Source organism: Haliaeetus albicilla, chromosome 3, assembly GCF_947461875.1.
Source record: "Haliaeetus albicilla chromosome 3, bHalAlb1.1, whole genome shotgun sequence".
Taxonomy (NCBI): domain Eukaryota; kingdom Metazoa; phylum Chordata; class Aves; order Accipitriformes; family Accipitridae; genus Haliaeetus; species Haliaeetus albicilla.
This window is the reverse complement of record NC_091485.1, coordinates 9340935-9360315: the sequence shown is the minus strand read 5'-3', so window position 1 is coordinate 9360315 and position 19381 is coordinate 9340935. Positions and strand designations below refer to the sequence as shown.

Here is a 19381-nt window from a genome sequence, read left to right as displayed (position 1 = left end):
TTCCTCAACTGATTTTTAAGCAAACAGCAACACAGTGCTATGCAAACAAAGGGCTAATACTACGTTCATAGTTACTGACTTCTCAAAAGTATATATAAAATAACGCTGGCCTAAGACAAATAGAATACTAGTTGGATGCACGTCCTGGCTGCAAGCTTACCTCCCACAGCATTTTATACCAGTAGAAGTTTAAACATGTTCTGCATAACCCTGAAAATATGCATATGCAGCTAACACTGCAGAGTGAAAGGAATCCCACTGTCTCTTAAAAATCATCAAGGGCATTTTAATCCCATATGTTACTGTAGAGGTATGCAAATTATAAAAGTCATGAAGATATCACAGTTTAAGTTGCTTTAATGAAGTCTTAAAAAACATTTTCAGAAACACTTTCATTTGAGACATGGGTGAAGTTTACAATTCTATCACTTCTTTAGCACTCTCCTCAGGGGATTATCAGTTTTGCAGAAAAAGACACCTCCTATACCCCCCACATAAGGTGAAGCAAGAATCAGCAGCTGTTTTGGCAGGTCATCACCAGTGTTATCTTAACCTCATGAAGTTCAGCAGGGCCAAATGCAAAGTCCTGCAACTGGGTTGGGACAATGCCCAGTACCAATGTAGCTGGGGGGTGAATGGATTGAGAACAGCCCTGCAGAAAAGGACTTGGGGGTACTGGTGCATGAAAAATTGGACATGAGCCGGCAACACGTGCTTGCAGCCCAGAGCGCCAACCGTATCCAGGGCTTCATCAAAAGAAGTATGACCAGCAGGTCAAGGGAGGTGATTCTGCCCCTCTACTCTGCTCTAGTGAGACCCCACCTGCAGTACTGCTTCCAGCTCTGTAGTCCCCAGTACAAGAAAGGCATGGACCTGTTGGAGCAGGTCCAGAAACAAAAATGATCAGAGGGATGGAGCACGTCTCTACGAAGACAGGCTGAGAGAGTTGGGGTTGTTCAGTCTGGAGCAGAGAAGGGTCTGGGGGGAGACCTCACTGCAGCGTTTCAGTATATAATGGGGGCTTATAAAAAAATTAAAAAAAAAAGAAGATACTTTTTACCAAGGCCTGTAGTGACAGTACAGGGGATAATGCTTTTAAAGAGGGTACATTTAGACTAGATATAAGGAAGAAATTCGTCACTGTGAGGGTGGTGAAGCACTGGAACAGGTTGCCCAGAGAAGTTGTGGATGCCTCATCCCTGGAAGTGTTCAAGGCCAGGTGGGACAGGGCTTTGAGCAACCTGGTCTAGTGGAAGGTATCCCTACCCATGGCAGGGGGTTGGACTAGATGGTCTTTAAAGGTCCCTTCCAACCCAAACCATTCTGTGATTCTATGATGTAATCTAGACACCCCACTGGAGTAGCTTGTATATGCAGCTTAAACTCAGTTTGGAAGCCTATGGTTATACACAGCAGCTGAGGCTTTGCAAATACCTCCTGGAATAATGAACTCTTAGCTAGGTAATATAATTTCTTCTCTGACTCACGAACTTAGGGCCACTACAGTAACTACCCTAACATTAGAACAGAGGGAATTTTGTTGAGCTCCATCTTCCCCCCTCCCCCCCGAGAAGTCAAAAACTGTATGGATTGCCAGTTAAAAAGAAACACTGTGAAAGAACTAAAAGAGAAGTTGGTTGAGAAGTTTGAAACGTATCAAGACAAAGAGCTTCAGGTAACACCTATTTCAAGGGTGATCAACGTTAGGTAGCAAACACAGCCTGTACTAATATAGTAAAATTTGCATAGGATGTTTGTTACAAAAAAAGTAAGTAACAAACAGCCCTAAAATAGGAGTAGGTAAGTCATGATAAAAGAAAGAGATACAGGAAGATATGAAATATGTATCAGCTAAAGGAAAAAGGGCTGCCTTTGGTTCTCGAAACACGAATTAGACATATAATGTAAAACACTTAATAACATCAAAGGCATGAGGAAAGTTCTTCAGATACAGATGGGCTTCTCATAACCTGCCACCTGCAGAAAACATTGCTGTGCAAACAAGGAGAATGTCTAGTACTGAGAAATATCTTTCTCTTTCCTTCATGAAGTGTTAACAGTGACAGGTATATACTCAGGTATATCCTCCATTTAAAATAAAGTTACGAAAAAGCAGAGGTAATAGCAACTACGGTTTCAGATGCTTTTTGAGACTTAATCAAATTTATAATTAATAATCAAGGTTAAAAAAATAACAAACAAGATCTTAACTGAGCAAGGAGAGGAATTTCACTGGTATGGTAAGCGACAAGCTGAAGGAAACTGTGATGCTAATAAGCAGCACAAAGATTATTTAACCAGTTCAGACAATAGTAAAAAAAAATAAAATAAAAAATCTCTAAGCAGTACAACTGGAGGGGTGTTGGGGAGAGGCATACAATACCATTTGCTTCAGGATACAAATAAAGCAATGAGCATTAAAAGGCAATAAACCAGGCTTCTAAAATAAAAAATAAGCGAAGCTTTTGGTCCTAACTTTTAAACAACATTTAAAACAAAGATATAAAATTGGACAAGTTAAATAGAGAAAAGCAAAGACCCACAAGAAACCTAACAAGGAACTTTCTCCCCAGTGAACAACCACCTCCTCTAAAGATACCCTAGGAGCCTATCAAAAACTGAATTAGTGAAAACTTCCAGTGTTAAAGGATATTTCAGATTGCAGAGAATTGGTTTCCCCCTGCAGCCCATCCAGCTGCAACCAGACCAGAACTACCAGTGTTGTGTTTCTTTCAGGTTTTTTTTTTAAAGAAGAAAACCCCTGTGACTTCAAGAACATTATTATCTAAACTCTCCATTTAATCTGTTGTATTCTGATCATGTATCACCCAGTCACTAACATCTGTGGTGTCTGGGCAGGAGTTAACAGCTGAAAAGATTACCTGCAAGTCTCTTCGAACAAGAGCAGTACTTTACATGCTGTATACTTAAGGATTTACTGACCAGGTCCTAGAAAGGAAACAGTCCTTTTGATGGTACTTACGCTCTGTTTAATGCCAGCTCTTACACTATTTCCATGGAATGCTTATCTGAGATTTGGGACAATCAGTTTAGGAGTGTGTAGCCTCACGAAACTGTCAGTTACAATCTTTTGTCACTTGTTACAAGCAGCCCGAGAAAAATGGCCTTTTGCCAAGTACTTTACTGGAACTAACATATAGCCATAATGTATCAAGATGTACTTCATACTTAAGGAAACAAGCTCAGTTGTGGCAGTTTTCAAGCAGCTGGTTTCAGAGCTTTTTGATGGCCTTCAGATACTGACATTTAAGTCGTTATATGCTTCATGCACAGGAAGCATCATGACAGCATGCTTAGCTAAAAATATTCTAATGTCTATTTATTATCAGTGTAATTAAGTCTTGCATGACAGAATTAAGTGATACTTAAGAGACTGGGTTTCAGAAAGTATTTATAGACAACTATAAATAAAACCAGGGGAAACATAGCTATTTCACAGCCACTGCTACAGACACAAGAGTTCAACTGAGAAGTCATGTTGGAAGATACCCTACCCACCTCCCTCCCTGGGTAAATACCCACATTGTACATAGGATGGTTTAGACTCTCAAGAGTAGTACCTTGTTACGGCCTCACAGTAATTGGTTTTCCTGCTAGAAAAAACATTCTAGATGTTTCCTCTATGCAATGAGGATTAGCATCCTTCACAGCTCCTCTTCCATTTTGTGTATTTTCTGCTTTCTACCTTCCATTAATTTCATAATGGTAGAAAACTCCTTTCTGAAAAAAACATAATACCAGGAACAGAAAGCCTTTGCTAAGAAAGTGCAATAGCACTACATACTAGGGAAGAAGCTACAAACCCCTACAACAAAGGTGTGCTGTAAAGTAAATTTAGTTGCATTTGATAGGACATGTAGAAAACTCAGCCAAAAAGCCCTTTGCTGCACTGCTCATACTTTCATTAGTTTATGTTGAGTTTGGGGGCAGGAGGGAACTTCTAATATTACATTTGAGGTACGGTCTCTCATTAGTCTTGTGTACTACTTAAAGACAAACAGGTCTTCAGACTCATTTAGCCAGACAGCAGGACACATTGTTCCAACACTCACATCTGCTACAGAATACAACCCTATGTGTGAGAGCGCACAGAAGCAGCAGCTGGCATTCAACATCCAGTCCATAAGGGCTACACGCAGAACTGTCACATAGACTTCTCATCACAGAAAACGAACCTCAGAGATCTTGAGAAGTGAACAAGGATTACCTGCTTACCTGCCCTAGAAATCAAAAGTCTGATAAGACCAGATGCCTGTCCAGGCATAAATGAAAGTCTTACTAAGCATTTTTTACAATTTCAAGCACTAAAATATTTTTTAGAAGTCTGGCTAACATGCGGATTTTTAGAATTGGAAAGCTTTATCTTCCTACTTAGTTTTAATTTTGCAGAAAAATCCCACAAATAAACTTCGTAGAAACTCAGCTTTGGAAGTTTTCAAAGGCTGGAAAAGATTAACCAAAATGAAATGCAACTGCATTAACTACTAATGTGCTAGTTAACTGTAAGAACCCATATTCTATTTATCCCCAAAATGTTATTTGAGACAACTGCCTCTGCTTTATGGAGACTTGAACCAGAACAGTTCCTTCTACACGTTTTTTATTCAAAAGGGGCAACCAACCCCTTTTTGCAGAAGTTGTGCAGATCTCAATGCATCATTCAGGACTCTAAGTCACCACTTCTGTAAAAGAACAGCTTCCAAGGCAGTGGAAGATCCTGCCACCCCTATTTACATATTTTCCTCATACTGCCTATGCACTGGTGTCTAGAATGGCAGTACGAATACGCTGCGTGTCCAAGACTGCTGAGTTCTGTTACGCTTGTGGCATTGAGACTGTTGTAGTTGTATCTTTACCTGAAGGCTTTTTAAAAGCATCTTCTCACTGCTTTTGTACACATCTTTCACAAAAGCCTTCAGGGAAGCAAATGAAATAAACTACTTTAACAACCTGTAAGCTGGTTCACTTATCTGTGGGCAAATGCTAACATGCTCAGAGAAGCCTCAGGCAACCTTTCACATGTAGTGTCTAACAAGCTGATAAGCCACCTCTGAAAAGGAAGAAGGAACAATCCAGGACCTGCAGGGACAAGTTGACAAGCAACACAGGAACAGCCCTACCAAATCAGATCACTGGTATACCTAACCTAGCATCTTATCTCCTATAGTACCCAAACATAGGTGCCTAGAAAGGAGCACGAGAATAAAACACGCAAATGAGACGCTAGTTCTGTTGCAGTTGTAACCAGATTTTTGGTTAACTGCAAATTGTACATTTCATTTTAAAACACTGCAACATTTAATTGTGCACTTCTCACAAGCACAATAGCTTCAATATGTAGAAAATATTATTTGGAAGGGGTGCGAGCAGTCCTCTTCACCTCCTTCAGGTCTAGGCTTCAAAACCTACTCTTTGTAAAGTTTACCAGGAAAGACAAGTGTACACAACTTCAAATTCGAATACACACCTCAGATTATTAGCACCATTGCTATGTACTTGTTACACATTCTTGGAATTGTTAGGAGATCAAAAGAGAGGATTCAACTCACAGCAAGACTGTACTATAGTAGTGAATACTCCTTCTTTGTGCTGAATGCATTCCTAGAAAACCAAGGGCCCTTTAAATTTCAAGATCCAAACCAAACACCATCAAGCAAATGATTATCCCAAACGTGATACAGATGAATTTGTTCAGCTGAGATGTGGTACTTTCATGACACCAATTTATCTCCTCCAGTGAGGGTTATGTTGGGTTTGGGGAATTGTGGGTTTTTTCAAAGTAATCAAAACTCTGGAAACTTCAGATTTTTTTTTTTTTTTTTCAGTGGGACAGCGTTATTTCCAACTTTTTCTGCAAGTTGTTGTGAAAAAGAACTCTAGAGAAAGAAAAAAAAGGAATCAACACAGCTGACTAGTTCTTGCAACCTGTGGATTCTTAGATATTATGTGGAGGTTTTAATTACTTGAATAATGTTACTAAAGTAACACTATTGTAGAGCAGAAATACACTTGCTTTTTAAGGTTCATTTTTCACAGACTCCTTAAAATCAGGGATCCCCAGTGATCTGCAGATATGAAGCAGAAAAGTACACGAAAACTGACCTGCACTCCTGCCAGCTTCCCTTCTTTTTTCCACACACAGAAGAGAAGGATAAGGATCATTGGAGAATGCTCAGTGAGGCTTAACCACTGATGAAAGCTACCTTGTGTACTCTTATTGTCACGTGCCTTAGAAGTCAGAGGACTACCCTATCTTGACCCCAAAAAGGTGTCTTCAGAATTTTGTATAGAAATGAGTGATGATGATAAAGATCTTCATTTTCACACAATGCAAGTTCGAGCTTCCTTCTCTTTTTGAAAAGATGTATGGAAATTTACAGACTGAAATTTGCACCTTTGAGCAACTTGACATCAGCTGGCAAAAATAACTTTTCAAATTGAAAGTCCAATTTAACCTCTTCTGATCATCAACAAGTATACCAAACATCAAAAATTATGTATTTACCTATCATAAAATGCATCCAAAAATAAAATGGCCTTTACTGCGCTTTTCATTGTGAATTGGCTAACTCAACTGCTGTCTTGAAGTTTTCTGAAATGCACAACTACCTCACTAGAAAAAGTGAACATAAGCTAACAGACCAAACAATTGGTTTCAGGGGTGTACAAGCCAGTACATTTTCCTCCCCTCCTGTTGCCCTCCAGTTCAGTATCTTCTTAGCCAAATGGGTAGATTTCATAAACGAACCTATTACCCTCTTTCATTCTGCACCTAGAAATCCTGGGCACAAGCAAGCCTAAGTAAACAAAACCAACTCAGAGGGAAGTTCATTGTTTAAAGTGTACTTTCAGATGTGGTCAAAACAGATGCAGACATGTTTTCAGCACCAGAGAGATGCAAGTCTCAGAAATAACTTCATTTACTAACATGATCAGGTAACCTCAAAACCAGAGACTGAACAGCAAATTATTATTGTGGCTTTCCTCCCTAACTTGCCTTTGTTAATGTACCTAACCTTCTACTGCTTGTGCAAACAATGCCCAAGCCAGCTCTGAGCTGCTTATTAAAAAAAAAAAGCCACTGTTGTGGAACTAAAAATTCAGACATCGTAATAAAGGATGTAACAGGGACAACACACTGATACCACCTGCAATTGAGAATTCTTTCTATTCAAGTTGGGATTGGCTCCTGAAGATGCAGGAAAAGTTGCTTGTTAGTCCCATGAACAGGCAGCTCCACTGGCACAGATACCAGCCATTCAATCCGTCTCGCACTGCATGTTGCAGACAGGAGGGTTCCTCCCACCTGTTTTTAGAGACAGCTTCCTTAGCAGCATTTTGACATACCACTTCAATTCAGAGCAACACCTGGTATTTCATCTTGAAAAGCACATACCTGCCCTAGGGATTAACAGAGAAGTACAGTGTGCTCTGGAAAAGGCTATGCAAATCCAACTACTATCCACCTACAGGAGCGTAAAACAAAACAAAAACTTCATATAATCCAGGAACTATTATCTTATTTATGTTAAAGAGCCTGTATATTCTTCTGATTGCTTCCTTGAAGAGCTCAAGGGCAACAAAAACTCATTCAGTTGGAAAGTTTAAGAATATTTAAATATAACATTGAGATACAACACAGAATCTTTGATAATTAAAAGGGAACATCACATACATTGGTCTATCTCCTGCATGTTAAGCACTTGCAACTTTGGACAATATTACCCTTCTAAACAATTCTGACACACACACACCACCACCCCAAAAACCATGTTTACGACATTATGTTACTACAGCACAATTTTACTTCATTGTTATTTGAAAACACACGATTTGTGTGGTTGTAAGTGGTTATATCCATTCTGCCTAATACAAAACATAAATACAAAAATGCTTCTCTATGACAAAAGCAACTGCATAACCTTTTTTTTTTTACCATTTGAGAATTCATCTTATGTATAAAAACAATAAATCATACCATTCAGTGTCTAGAGTATATTAACAGTTACAAGTTGGCACTAGAGTCTGTATCACTACTCGTTTACCCCACTAACTTAAAACAAGGCTAGTGATGGAACACAATACAACACAATGAGTAAAAACTTTCATTTAAGGCTCTATCTAGCAAGGGTTATGCTTTGTCAATGAATTAATAAACAAAATAAATCCATGCAGAAAGCCATAGGCTCATAGTACCATACAGTTTTACTGAACTATAATTACAGTTGTTTGCAATCATTAATTCATAATTCATCCTTTGGGGATTTCCCTACCTAATCTGTCTAAAACCATCTGTTAACAATGCTGAATAGCAAGAAAGCTGCTCTAATTCTTTTTGTGCAGGATCACTGTGAGGCGGTTTTGATTTAACACTCATTCTGCTTGAGAACTACAAAAAATTTTTTAATCTATAGAGAAGTCATTAATCAGATCTGATAAATTTGAAAGATAAGATTCCATTGAAAAAGAGCAATTGATTTTCAGCTATGTCAGTAAGAAGCATCTTACTTCAGCTACTTGAAATGTTAGTCTGACTAATTTATCACATCAAAGACTAAGGTACTGAACATTATAAACAGTAGCCAAGCTTAACTCGAAGCCAGTTTCACCATCCAAGGGTTCACAGAAAAAAAAAATCCTGAAACCACAACTATTTCATGGTAATGCTGTTGCTCATGTGATGAAATGTTCAAGTGTAATTTTTCTTGTAAAGCAGAATATAATTAGTGACATTAACATCATTAATTATTAATGTAACAAAGTAAGTTTCATTTACCTATTTAGGATATTCTAAGGTACTCCTGTGCTCCCTAGCATACCTTAAAAACTACAACTGTAAATTATTACCTAATACCCTTCCACTGTTTCATAACAACCTAGCTTCAATGACCAAATAGCTGTCAATTAAAAACCAGCCTTAGTAAAGGGAAACCTGCAACCACATCGGCCCAGAAATTCAACTAGATACTGTGACTGAAGTAATCACATTATCTACAGCCAGATGATAAACTCATAAGATTAACTTTTCTGCATAAATCAAAGAGAAAGAATGAGGCTCCTTTAGGGGCACAGAGTACCAAGTGTAGGCTGAATAACAGTTGAGCTGCTGCAAGCTTCATTTTCCATTAAAAGAATTTGTATCGAGTGGAAGATTCATAATACAAACCACAAGCTCACAACTTAACCCACAATACCTATGGAACCAAAGGGAGAAGAAGAGTCAGTGAGTTAGTGACTAATTGAAACTAATGAGGTGCAACTCTGTACCCAGGCAGCATACCATATGCTTCCAGACTCAACAGCAGTTAATGTGTATGACTCTGCGTCCATGGCACAGTTTCTCTGTGGTACGGGATGTAAACTAAGAGTTTAGCAGGAGGTTTGCTTCACTCTGTACAAGTTACAACGCAAGCCTCTACGCCGTAATTCATAATTTATTACTCAACAGTAGTGCCAAGTCTCAAGCGAGTACAAAATTAATTCACAAAGAAGAAAATCCTGGTAAAGGGGAGAAAGAGCTTCTTAAAGCTTGCAAGTTACCAGAATTTTGGAAGTACTGAAGGATAAAGGCTAGTACCCAAGAAGCATTTTAAAAGGAGTGCACTCAGATTTATCCCCCCCCCCCCCCCCCCCCAGATGCACTGAAGAAAGCAATGAGTTTAAGACAAATATGGATTACCCTACTTTTTCCAAAAAGGAATTTTCCCATCCTCCAAAAAGAGTTAGAAGGGGCAAAGTGCAAGCCCTGGCACCATTCTGGAGTAAGAACAGCCAAAAATACAAGAACCCTTTAGCACCTTAGAGGTGGGAAAGGGAAAGACCTAGAGGTACGAAAAAATGCCTAGTGAAACAAGGCAGCCAAGGGAATTGCTGGAACAAATCTCTCGGTGCATCTGCTGCACGGGAATGCAAATAAGTTGAAATGGATGAGAGCTTGGACTGAATGCTGAAATTCAGGAAGAAAATAAGACTACACGTATTCCTTAATTTTATGAATGCTGTCCAGAGAGTACATGAGACACTTCTATTTAGTCTCTAAGGGAGAAAGAGAGAACACATTTGATTAGCAACAAGTTCAAAAGTAGGTAGGAAATGAGCCTGTACTGCAATACAATACTAGAACTACAGACATTCAAACAGCAGCTTATACACAAGACTGATGCATGATGTGGAAGAAAAACAGATAGGGAAAATGTGGTGTTCCCCCCACCCCATTTTAGTAGACTTCCAAGAATAAAAAGCTAGTGATATCAAGTTAGAAGTCTAACAGTGCTCTTAATGTAGGACTCTATCCTTTAGAGCTCTTAGCAAAAACAACATTAAGACAAATCTATGACTGAATATATCTTTGCAGCTACAAAGTTCAGAAAAAATGAACACTCATTGAAAGGTATCATGTGTATGTATGTCACTTATCGTACCTCCTACATCAGTTTTGGCCAGTATTGGCACCACACACGCTTACGTCCCCCAAATAGTAAGTCTTATGAAGCTCCTTTGCTACATCCAGAGGAAATATCTTTCAGTATGGAGACATACTAAGGTCCACGTCTACAAGAATATTGAAGAACTGAATGCAAGTTGCTGTTCAGAGTTCTGCTGCTACTGGGTACAACATGAGCAACCTAGTAGTCTCTAGTCACCTGAGGGCTTCCAAGCCAACAACACCACAAAACAGCTTCCCCAAAGACATTGCCAGCCTACAGACAAAATTCAAAGGCCAGTGTCAAAGAACAGTAGCATACTGAACTCCACATCTACAGTTTTACACTTCTCTTAAATGTCTCTCTCTGATAGAACGTGCTTGTTGAGTTCCATGGAGAATAACATCAGTTCCACTAAACATACAGTAACTTACCAGCTATTACAGTCCTTTTCTTCAGGAGTTGTAACCCTGATATACCCAGTTCCTTCCTTAAGACAACTCTGCCCCATCCCTTTGACAGAAAATATGAACAGAGCAGCTATTCATATTTATGCTCAACTACAAAAGAAAGTAAAGTGATCCCTACTCCAGAATGTATCTATGTGATGTACTCAGAGAATCTGTGTGGAATCAAAGTGACTGCAGAAGAGGCTATGGAAATACTAGATAAAATGAACTGCAACAACTTGCCAACATTAGATGTTATTTACTAAGGTTTCAGGTGATTCAAAGATGCAACAAATTATATCAACTTTCTCATGCAACCTCCTGCTTAAAACTAGATCAGCAGCTGAGGTATGGAGGTTGCCCGACACTTGTACAGGGTAAATCAATACAAAAAATTAGGAAGAACAGAAGTAGTGGACAGCCAGATATGATGTACTGGCAAAGACTTAACATGGTGTTTGTTAAAGGAATTCCTGCTTCACAAAACAACCAGATTTCTCTGTAGAGATTGCCGATTGCATGGATAACGAGGCACTCTGCTGAGAAAACTAGGAAACAAAGTCCATACCAAAGGTTTCAAGGGACACCAAGCAAGTCTCTGAAAAAAATGAAGAACGCCCTTTGTATGAATATTTAACTCATGAAGAGACAGAATGATGAGAAGGAAGATGAAGGAAGGCAGGAAGTAAATGATTGCTTACTTTAATAGAGGGAGATGACCAATGGAGTCTCACAGAAACCTGCGCTGCGACGTAGATTATTCTACATGATCATAAAGAGGGAGGATAGATAAGCAGGTAATAAAATGATGAAAATTTGCCGGTGATCCTAAGTTATTCAGGACAGTAAAGATAAGATCTGACTACAGAATTGCAGAAACATCTTGTAACACTGACCAGGGAACAAAATGTCAGACAAAAAAATCACTGCGGATTAAAGAGATGCAGATGGGAAAGTACCAACCTAGCTTCCTATATGAAAGCTAGGTCCTAGCTGACCATCACTCCTCAGCAGCAAGATCTTTTCACTATAACACATACCTCCATGAAAAAAATCAGACTCATTTATGATGAAAGGGACTTCCAGGGTTACCTAGTCCAGCTCCCTGCTCAGACCAGGTCCAGTTAGAGCATGTTGCTCAGGGCCTTGTCCAATTAGTTCTGAACATCTCCAAAACTGCAGACTTTGTAGGTGCTCTGTGTACCTTATCCAGTGTCTGACCACCCCTATATTGGAAAAGGCATTTTCCTGTATCTCATCAGACTTCCCCATGTTCCAGCTTCTGTCCATTGCCTCTTGTCCTACCACCATACATGACTGGGATCAGTCTGTCTCGGTTTTCTCCATACCTGCCCATTAGGTGGGCAGTTGTAGACTGCAGTAAACTCTGCCATTGACCAGACAAAAAAAAAAAAAAATCACTCCAGATTCAAGTAATACCGATGGGAAAGTACCATCTTAGTTTCCTATATAAAAGCTAGGTCCTAGCTGACCATTACGCCTGTCTTCCTGAGATGGAAGAAACCCACTTCCTTCAACCTCCCCTCTTATGTCTCACATGCTCCACTACGTCAGTGCTGTCCCTTGTACTGGGGAGCCCAGAACTGGACATGGTACTCCAGATGCTGTCTCACAAGTGCCAACCAGAAGGGAAGAATCATTTCTGCAGCCTGCTGGTTACATTCCTGCTAACAGCCCAGCATGCAGCTGGCTGTCATTGCTGACTCCTGTTCAACTCTTTGTCCACCAGGACCCCCATGGCTTTCCCCGCAAAGGTTCTCTGTAGGCAGCTGGTCCCAGCCTGTACCGTCGCGTGGTGTTATCCTGGCCCAGATGCAGGACTTGGTATTACTGCCTTTGTTGGACTTCACAAACTTCCTGTCAGATCACCTTTCTGGCCTGTCCCTCTGTCCAGCAGCCCTGTCCTGCAGCGTATCAGACACTCCCCAACTCGCTGTAGGGGAGTTCACATGCCTATTGAACATGCTGGCCCATCATCCCAACGTTCAGATGATTAGTAACAACATTAAGCAATATTGGCCCCTGTATCAGTCCCTGAGGGATGCCACTGGTAATTGACCAAAAAAAAGTAGAGAAAAGGTCACTGATTATATACAGACCTCTAGCTTTATCCAGTATGGCTATTTTAAAGTCATACCGCTTCTTTGGGCTCTAATATGTAACTCCAGAAACTTCTGGAAAAAACAGAATACTGGCAGAACATTATGTAACATAACTATATAATGTTTACTGAAATGGGAATTATTTTAGCTAGTTTCAGAGAAAGCAAGGAAACAATACCATAGTAAAGAACAGATTTGTTTTATCTACCTTAATGCATGTACCACTGTCAACTTAGGCAGATTTTAAGACTGACAATAACAAAATTCTGAACATTGGTATCATAGTTTTTTTGTAGTTATTTAAGCTTTTGTTTTGACTATATAGGTCAAGCCAATTCCAAAAGGTCCGACAGAATCTCCTGTAACAAGAAAGTTGGAAAAACATGTTGAGTAACATGTGGGCACACAATCAATCTCCAAAGTGCCTATGGGAGAAATGGGCTAATGAAGCCTAATGGGCTTTCTGAAGGTTGAGCAGCTAGCTGTACTCACACAGGTCTACACTCAGGATGTTGGAGCATATGTCACTTTCAACTATGAAAACTGACTTTGCTCTTTCGGAAAAATAGGCAGACAAAGCTCAAAGTTCCCTCTCAGTGAACTTTTCCCAAGTACCGGACTGTGAAGGCTGACAAAAACCTATTCTGCAGTTTCTCAGAGTGCTTCCTTAGAACAGATCCAGACAGACGGACTCCTACAGCTCTGAAGATACCCAACTGCTGCTAGACTAGCAAACAGGTACATAATTGGCAGCTGAGGAAGTCACTGGTGGAGCCACATCCTGGAAAGTGCTTTTCCCCCATCTGCCTTTCCTCAACTGTTTAAATGACTTGTTATTAAATGAGTCAGCACTGACCACTTTAAACACCCTTCCTGACTTGTGTTGCCAAAAACTTTCCATAAAAAAATAAAACCCAACATAATTAGACTGGAAATGGGTAGCAGCAGTGAAGGAGATGTCTAGATTTTAAAGAATGCTCCACTATTTGCATGTAGAACACTGAACTAAAGACACCGATCCAGGAGAATTCTACTTGTTCTAAAGAAAATTGTGGGGTTTGACCCCAAAAGCCATATTTTCTGAACTGCATGCCTGCCACATGCTTTGCACAATACTGTAGAATGAATCTCTTCACAGTACAGATATGCAGATAGTGAAAAAGAAGTGTTAGCAAATATGCTTAATACTGTGGCTTAAATCTGCTGTCTTGTAATTTGTGGCACTATTAGAAAAGGGCCACATCAGGTTCTGAACAGATCTAGGGAAAATGAAGACCTTGTTTAACTCTGTAAATATTAAGTTTTAAAAACAAATTTACTAATAAACATATCCAGTAATGACTCTAAGGGTAACTTCTCCTGCCAGGAAAACAGGAATCTTATACCACTGCTGGCAGCAAATATACTCTGATACTACGCAGTCTCCAAGAAAAATCAAGCTGCAAAGTGCAATTAAAAAAAATCAAACAAAAATAACCCTCCCATTTGCTGAGTAAGAGCAAGCGCTCAAACACACTTTTACAGTATTACACATCAATTAGGATGATGTACTATACAGTACATTAATTTAAACAAGAATCAATGCAGCCTTTTCTTCTTTTGCTTAAAGAGAACAGATTTAGCTCCACAGGAGAGATTGAAAGCAAGTTTGTCAGACAGGGCACCTTTTGTTTCCTCTTTGCTTAAAATAAGTAGTGAAAAGCAGTAGCAACATTCTGACTATTTTTTTCAGTAGTATACAAGTATCACATAGCGCTTCTCAGCTTTTAACAAAAGGGTAAACTGTGAGGTTAACTTCACAGCAAGAACAAATCCCTTGGCAAGTGTATTTCATACAAGCAGAAAAACAGTCCTGAGCATTACTGCTGAAACATAGCTTATGCAGAATATAAAAACAAATTCTGAGATTAAGTACTTTATAAACACCCTGTCTGCATAAATACCCAAACAAAGCCAGCCAGTGAGACCTCTACTGAACAATCTAAATGAAACAGTACAGACAGAACCGATAAAGCAGTACAGCAGTGGGGCATTTTATCAGGCAAGCGTAGGGGACTACTGCTGATACGATCAGCAACTTCAGCCTGATTCTGAACGGAGCTCAGCACTCACGCTTCAAGGGAACAAGCTCATCTAAAGTCTGAAGCGCTTTACCAGGAAAACAGTAAGCTCTGAGTGTTCACAAATGCTCAGGCACCTTACACTGTATACAGGGGAAGTGAAAGATGCTTAGCACTTCTGGAAGATGCATTCACAGGCTTTGTGGTCAATGAAAAATCATACAAGACATACTACATGTGCAACAAATCCACAGGGAAATAAAGACCACTGTTCTCAAAGAGTATTCCAGAGGAATAAGATGCGCACATCTTCATAGAAATCTATTAAAAATAAGGATTTACCATATGCAATTAAATTCAGCTTTGCAATTGGAGGGGTTTCTGTTTGCTCTTAAGCTTCCTGAAAGTCGTCTCTGTATTTTACCTCTCTAAATTGTTTCAGCAGTAGAAAATTCATTGAACTTCAATTTTACTTTGCCTTGGAACAAGTGGTTTAATCCCTTTGATAGGCTTCTTTGAACTGACTGCGATTTCTTCAAACAGAGAAAGACAAATTACCATGATAAGTACAGAAACACAATTGCCCATCGAAAGCCCTTCCTGCAGCCCAAGCTGTACAAGTGCAAAACGAGGCTTACAACAGTTTGTTTCCAGATGGGCTATGATGGCATACACATAACTTGACCTCACCAGGACTAGTTATTTTTGTATAGCAGTTACACATTGTTTAAAGACTTTGTACAGATAGGTTTTGACTTGCTAACTTCAATAAGCAGTGCTCGAAGAACAAAAATGCTATAGAGCAAACACTGTGCTGTTTTCATACATTATTTTTCAAGAAAGAAAAGTTTTATTGGCTACATCAAACTCCAGTTTTGTAACTCAAGAGCTAAAATAAAACAAACCACCAACACCGAAGTGGCTGGCATGCAATTACTTAGCAGACCACTTGAAAACATGACTTTTTCCCCCTCCCCAGCTCATTTAGCACCGTGCGGGACACGTTAAGAGGTCACCAAGACACAGTTTGCATACCATATAAACTTCTTAAAATTCGGGTACTACCCCGGGGTGCGCTAAGAGCTCCAATCAATGCAACGCTCAGGCCAGACCGCGAAAACACAAAAGCTTCGCCAAATCCCCTGGAAGCCGACCGCTCTCACCAGCGCCAAGCTGCGAGAAAAGCAGAACGCTCCCATGCGGAAAACCCCAGCGGGCCAGAGACTCGTCAAGCCCTGGGGGGGGGGGGAACTCGGGCGGCGGGGCAGCCCCTCGCCCCGACGGCGGCATCCCCGGGGCTCGAACCGCCGACGGCGCCCTCAGCGCCTTCGCGCCGCGGGCGTTACGCAACGGCACCGCGACCTTGCGGGGAACTTCGGAGTCTTTCTCGGGGGGGGACGTGCCGCCAGCATCCCACACACACACACACACGCCCGCCGCCGCCTCACACCCCCGCTCCGGCAGCGGGATACCGCCCCCGCCTCGCCTGGCGGGACCCCGGGACGCGAAGAGGGACAGAAAGAGGAAGGGGCCGCGGCTGAGAGAGAAGCCGCCCCCGCCCGAGCGCCGGGAGGGGGGCGCTACTAAAGCCCGCGACCCCACAGCGCAAACTTCGGCGGCGGCCGAGCCCCGTCCCGGGCGGGAGAGGGGGAGGCGGGACCCCCGGCGGCAACCGGCCGTAGCCGCCCGACCCGACAATCCGGCCCGGTGGGGGGCTGCGAGGGGGAAGGAACGGGACGTGAGGGGGTCGCGGCTCGCGCGGCGGTATTTCTACCTGCGACACCAACGGCACCAGCGTCTGCTCCACGGAGCGCGTGCGGATCTCCAGACCGGCGTCCGCCCCCAGCCCCGACGAGGACGACGAGGAGACGCCGCTGCTGCTGCACGGGGACGTGGCCATAGCGGGGGAACCCGACCGCGACCCCCCACCACCGCCGCCACCGCCACCCTCCACTCCCAGACAACTCCGCTCCCGCCGCTCCGCTCCGCTCCGCACCGCCCACCCCTCACCCCTCCCCCGCCCGCCGAGGGCACCGCTGCCTCGCCGGGGCGCCAGGCGATGCCGCGCGCGCGCGCGCTCGCTCCCTCCCTCTCTCTCCCTCAGCCCCCCTCACGGCCCCTTCCACGCCCCTCGGGACGGGATTTAAAGCGACAGCGCCCGTTTCCGCGTTCTACCGGCGGCCGCCCCCTCCCCTTGCGTGGAGGGGGGAAACCGGGAACGGTCCCTGCCACCACGACGGAGAGTTTCTCCGTCGCTCTCGCCCCGGGCAGGCGGGCGGAGGGTCCTTGCGCGGGTAGGGAAGCGGGGCTAGGCGCTGGCTGAGGGGCTCGGGCGGTCCCTGGGGTAAACGGGGAGTCCCGGCCGGTAACCGGCCTGTGGGCCTCAGGGGCAACGGCTGGCGCGACCCTGGGGAAGGGTGGTCGCAGCCGTGAGGTGAGGTGAGGGAAGGAAGGGTGGTCGCAGCCGTGAGGTGAGGTGAGGGAAGGAAGGGTGGTCGCAGCCGTGAGGTGAGGTGAGGGAAGGAAGGGTGGTCGCAGCCGTGAGGTGAGGTGAGGGAAGGAAGGGTGGTCGCAGCCGTGAGGTGAGGGAAGGGTGGTCGCAGCCGTGAGGTGAGGTGAGGGAAGGAAGGGTGGTCGCAGCCGTGAGGTGAGGTGAGGGAAGGAAGGGTGGTCGCAGCCGTGAGGTGAGGGAAAGGTGGTCCCAGCCGTGAGGTGAGGGAGGCCGGTGCGGGGATGAGGGGAAGTCAGCCAGGGAGCCGCTCTCTCCCGGGAAGGTGGGGGGGTGTTGAAACGACGATTCACGTACTTCATAGCAGCTATGAGGGGTGATGAGGTGTCTTAAAACTTAAGTCCATCGGCTTTTCTCTTAGCAGCCTCCCAGCAAAGGGAAAAACAAAACAAAAAAACCCACCTCCTGCCTTTCAGTGATTGTAACCTGTGTTCGAGAAGTGTCAGTGCGTGAGCGCTTACTTGTTTAACTAACTTGGCCGTATGTATTTGATACGGCTGATGCTTCTACAAGGCTTGTCTACGCAAAATTTGGGGAAAGGGAACGGACCTCTTCTGGCCCTGATCCAAACCACCAAGGCGCAAAGCAGCTCTAGTCCAGACCTGGGGTAACTCGGTGCGGTGCTGTGCCCCAGCCAACAAGCCCTACCTAGGGTCTAGGCTAGTAAACTGCTCTTAGCATAACTATGCGGTTTCCTGGTCAGAACTGATGATTTGTGTTTGACTGCTCAGTTCTCGGACAGCACAACTCTGTCAACGTCTCTTTGGCTTTTTTGTGTTGTTAGATCAAGGACGTTGTATTGTTTTCTGTCTCTGGAAAGGTTTCTGACTTCTTTTGCACAAAGCATCTTTTGCACACTTTTGAAACCTAGACATAGGATAAAGGACAGCATTTGTTGTCCTTTGAAACCTAGACATAAGATAAAGGACAGCATTTGTTGTCCTTTGGAGTCCTATGGAGTTATCCATATTTATTAAAAAAGAAAATTGCCAGAACTGCAAGTATAACCCTAGATAACGATATGACCCTATTCCTAGCTCTTCAGGAAATTGGTTTCCAACATGGTCTCATATTTTCTAAAATGACAACTTATATAACATCAAGTGTTACAGGAGAGAACTGAAGGCTTATATCTGCCGTGGTACAAAAACATCTAAATGATGGTGTTGACTTGAAATAAAAGCTAGTCATGCTTGATCAAAGTGGGTCAGAGCACGCTTGAGATTTCTTGGTTTTTTTCTCCTAAAATTTCCATTTTCTTACAACATCTTCCATTCTTTTTCAAGTCATTTGTCTTCCCTTTACTTCTCAATACCCAGATTCTAAGCCTTTGGCAACAGTTGTTGTTTTCTTTTATGTTTTGGTAGAGTACCAAGGTCAGGTGTGGTTGCAGCCTCCCCAGGACTGTACACTGGTACAGGAGACTTCTGGATCATATGAGCTGAAGCATACATACACCAGACAAAGCATCAGAAATTTCAGAGAGAGAGAGAGAGAAGTACATTCTTCTGCCCTCTTTCCCCTGCCCCCTTCTACTAGAAGTTGCTTCCTCCTTCAGAATTGTTAATTTCCCACTCACTGGCTATTTTATGAACATTATCATAATATAAATTATCTACATCATCAACATCTACAGATGTTCAGAAATGAACTAGAAGCAGATGCAGACTTGGATGCACGCATGGTTCATAATTTGATGTGCTCAGCCAAGTCTGTCACTTAATTTCAAAGATGGCTGCCTGTCTTCTTCAATGCAGTAACGGATCAGACTTCCCAGGGATGACATTTTTTGATT

At 42.6% G+C, this 19381-nt stretch overlaps 1 protein-coding gene across 1 annotated transcript in view; it reads right to left on the bottom strand.

The window, feature by feature from the left end:
- CTNNAL1 (catenin alpha like 1) overlaps positions 1-17049 on the bottom strand; it is a 63018-nt gene extending 45969 nt beyond the window's left edge. Inside the window, exon 1 of the mRNA XM_069778777.1 lies at positions 16852-17049. Coding sequence (XP_069634878.1) covers positions 16852-16977 — 126 coding nt within the window. The 5' untranslated portion in view covers positions 16978-17049. The remainder of the gene's footprint in view (positions 1-16851) is intronic.
- Between the last annotated feature and the right edge of the window lie 2332 nt (positions 17050-19381).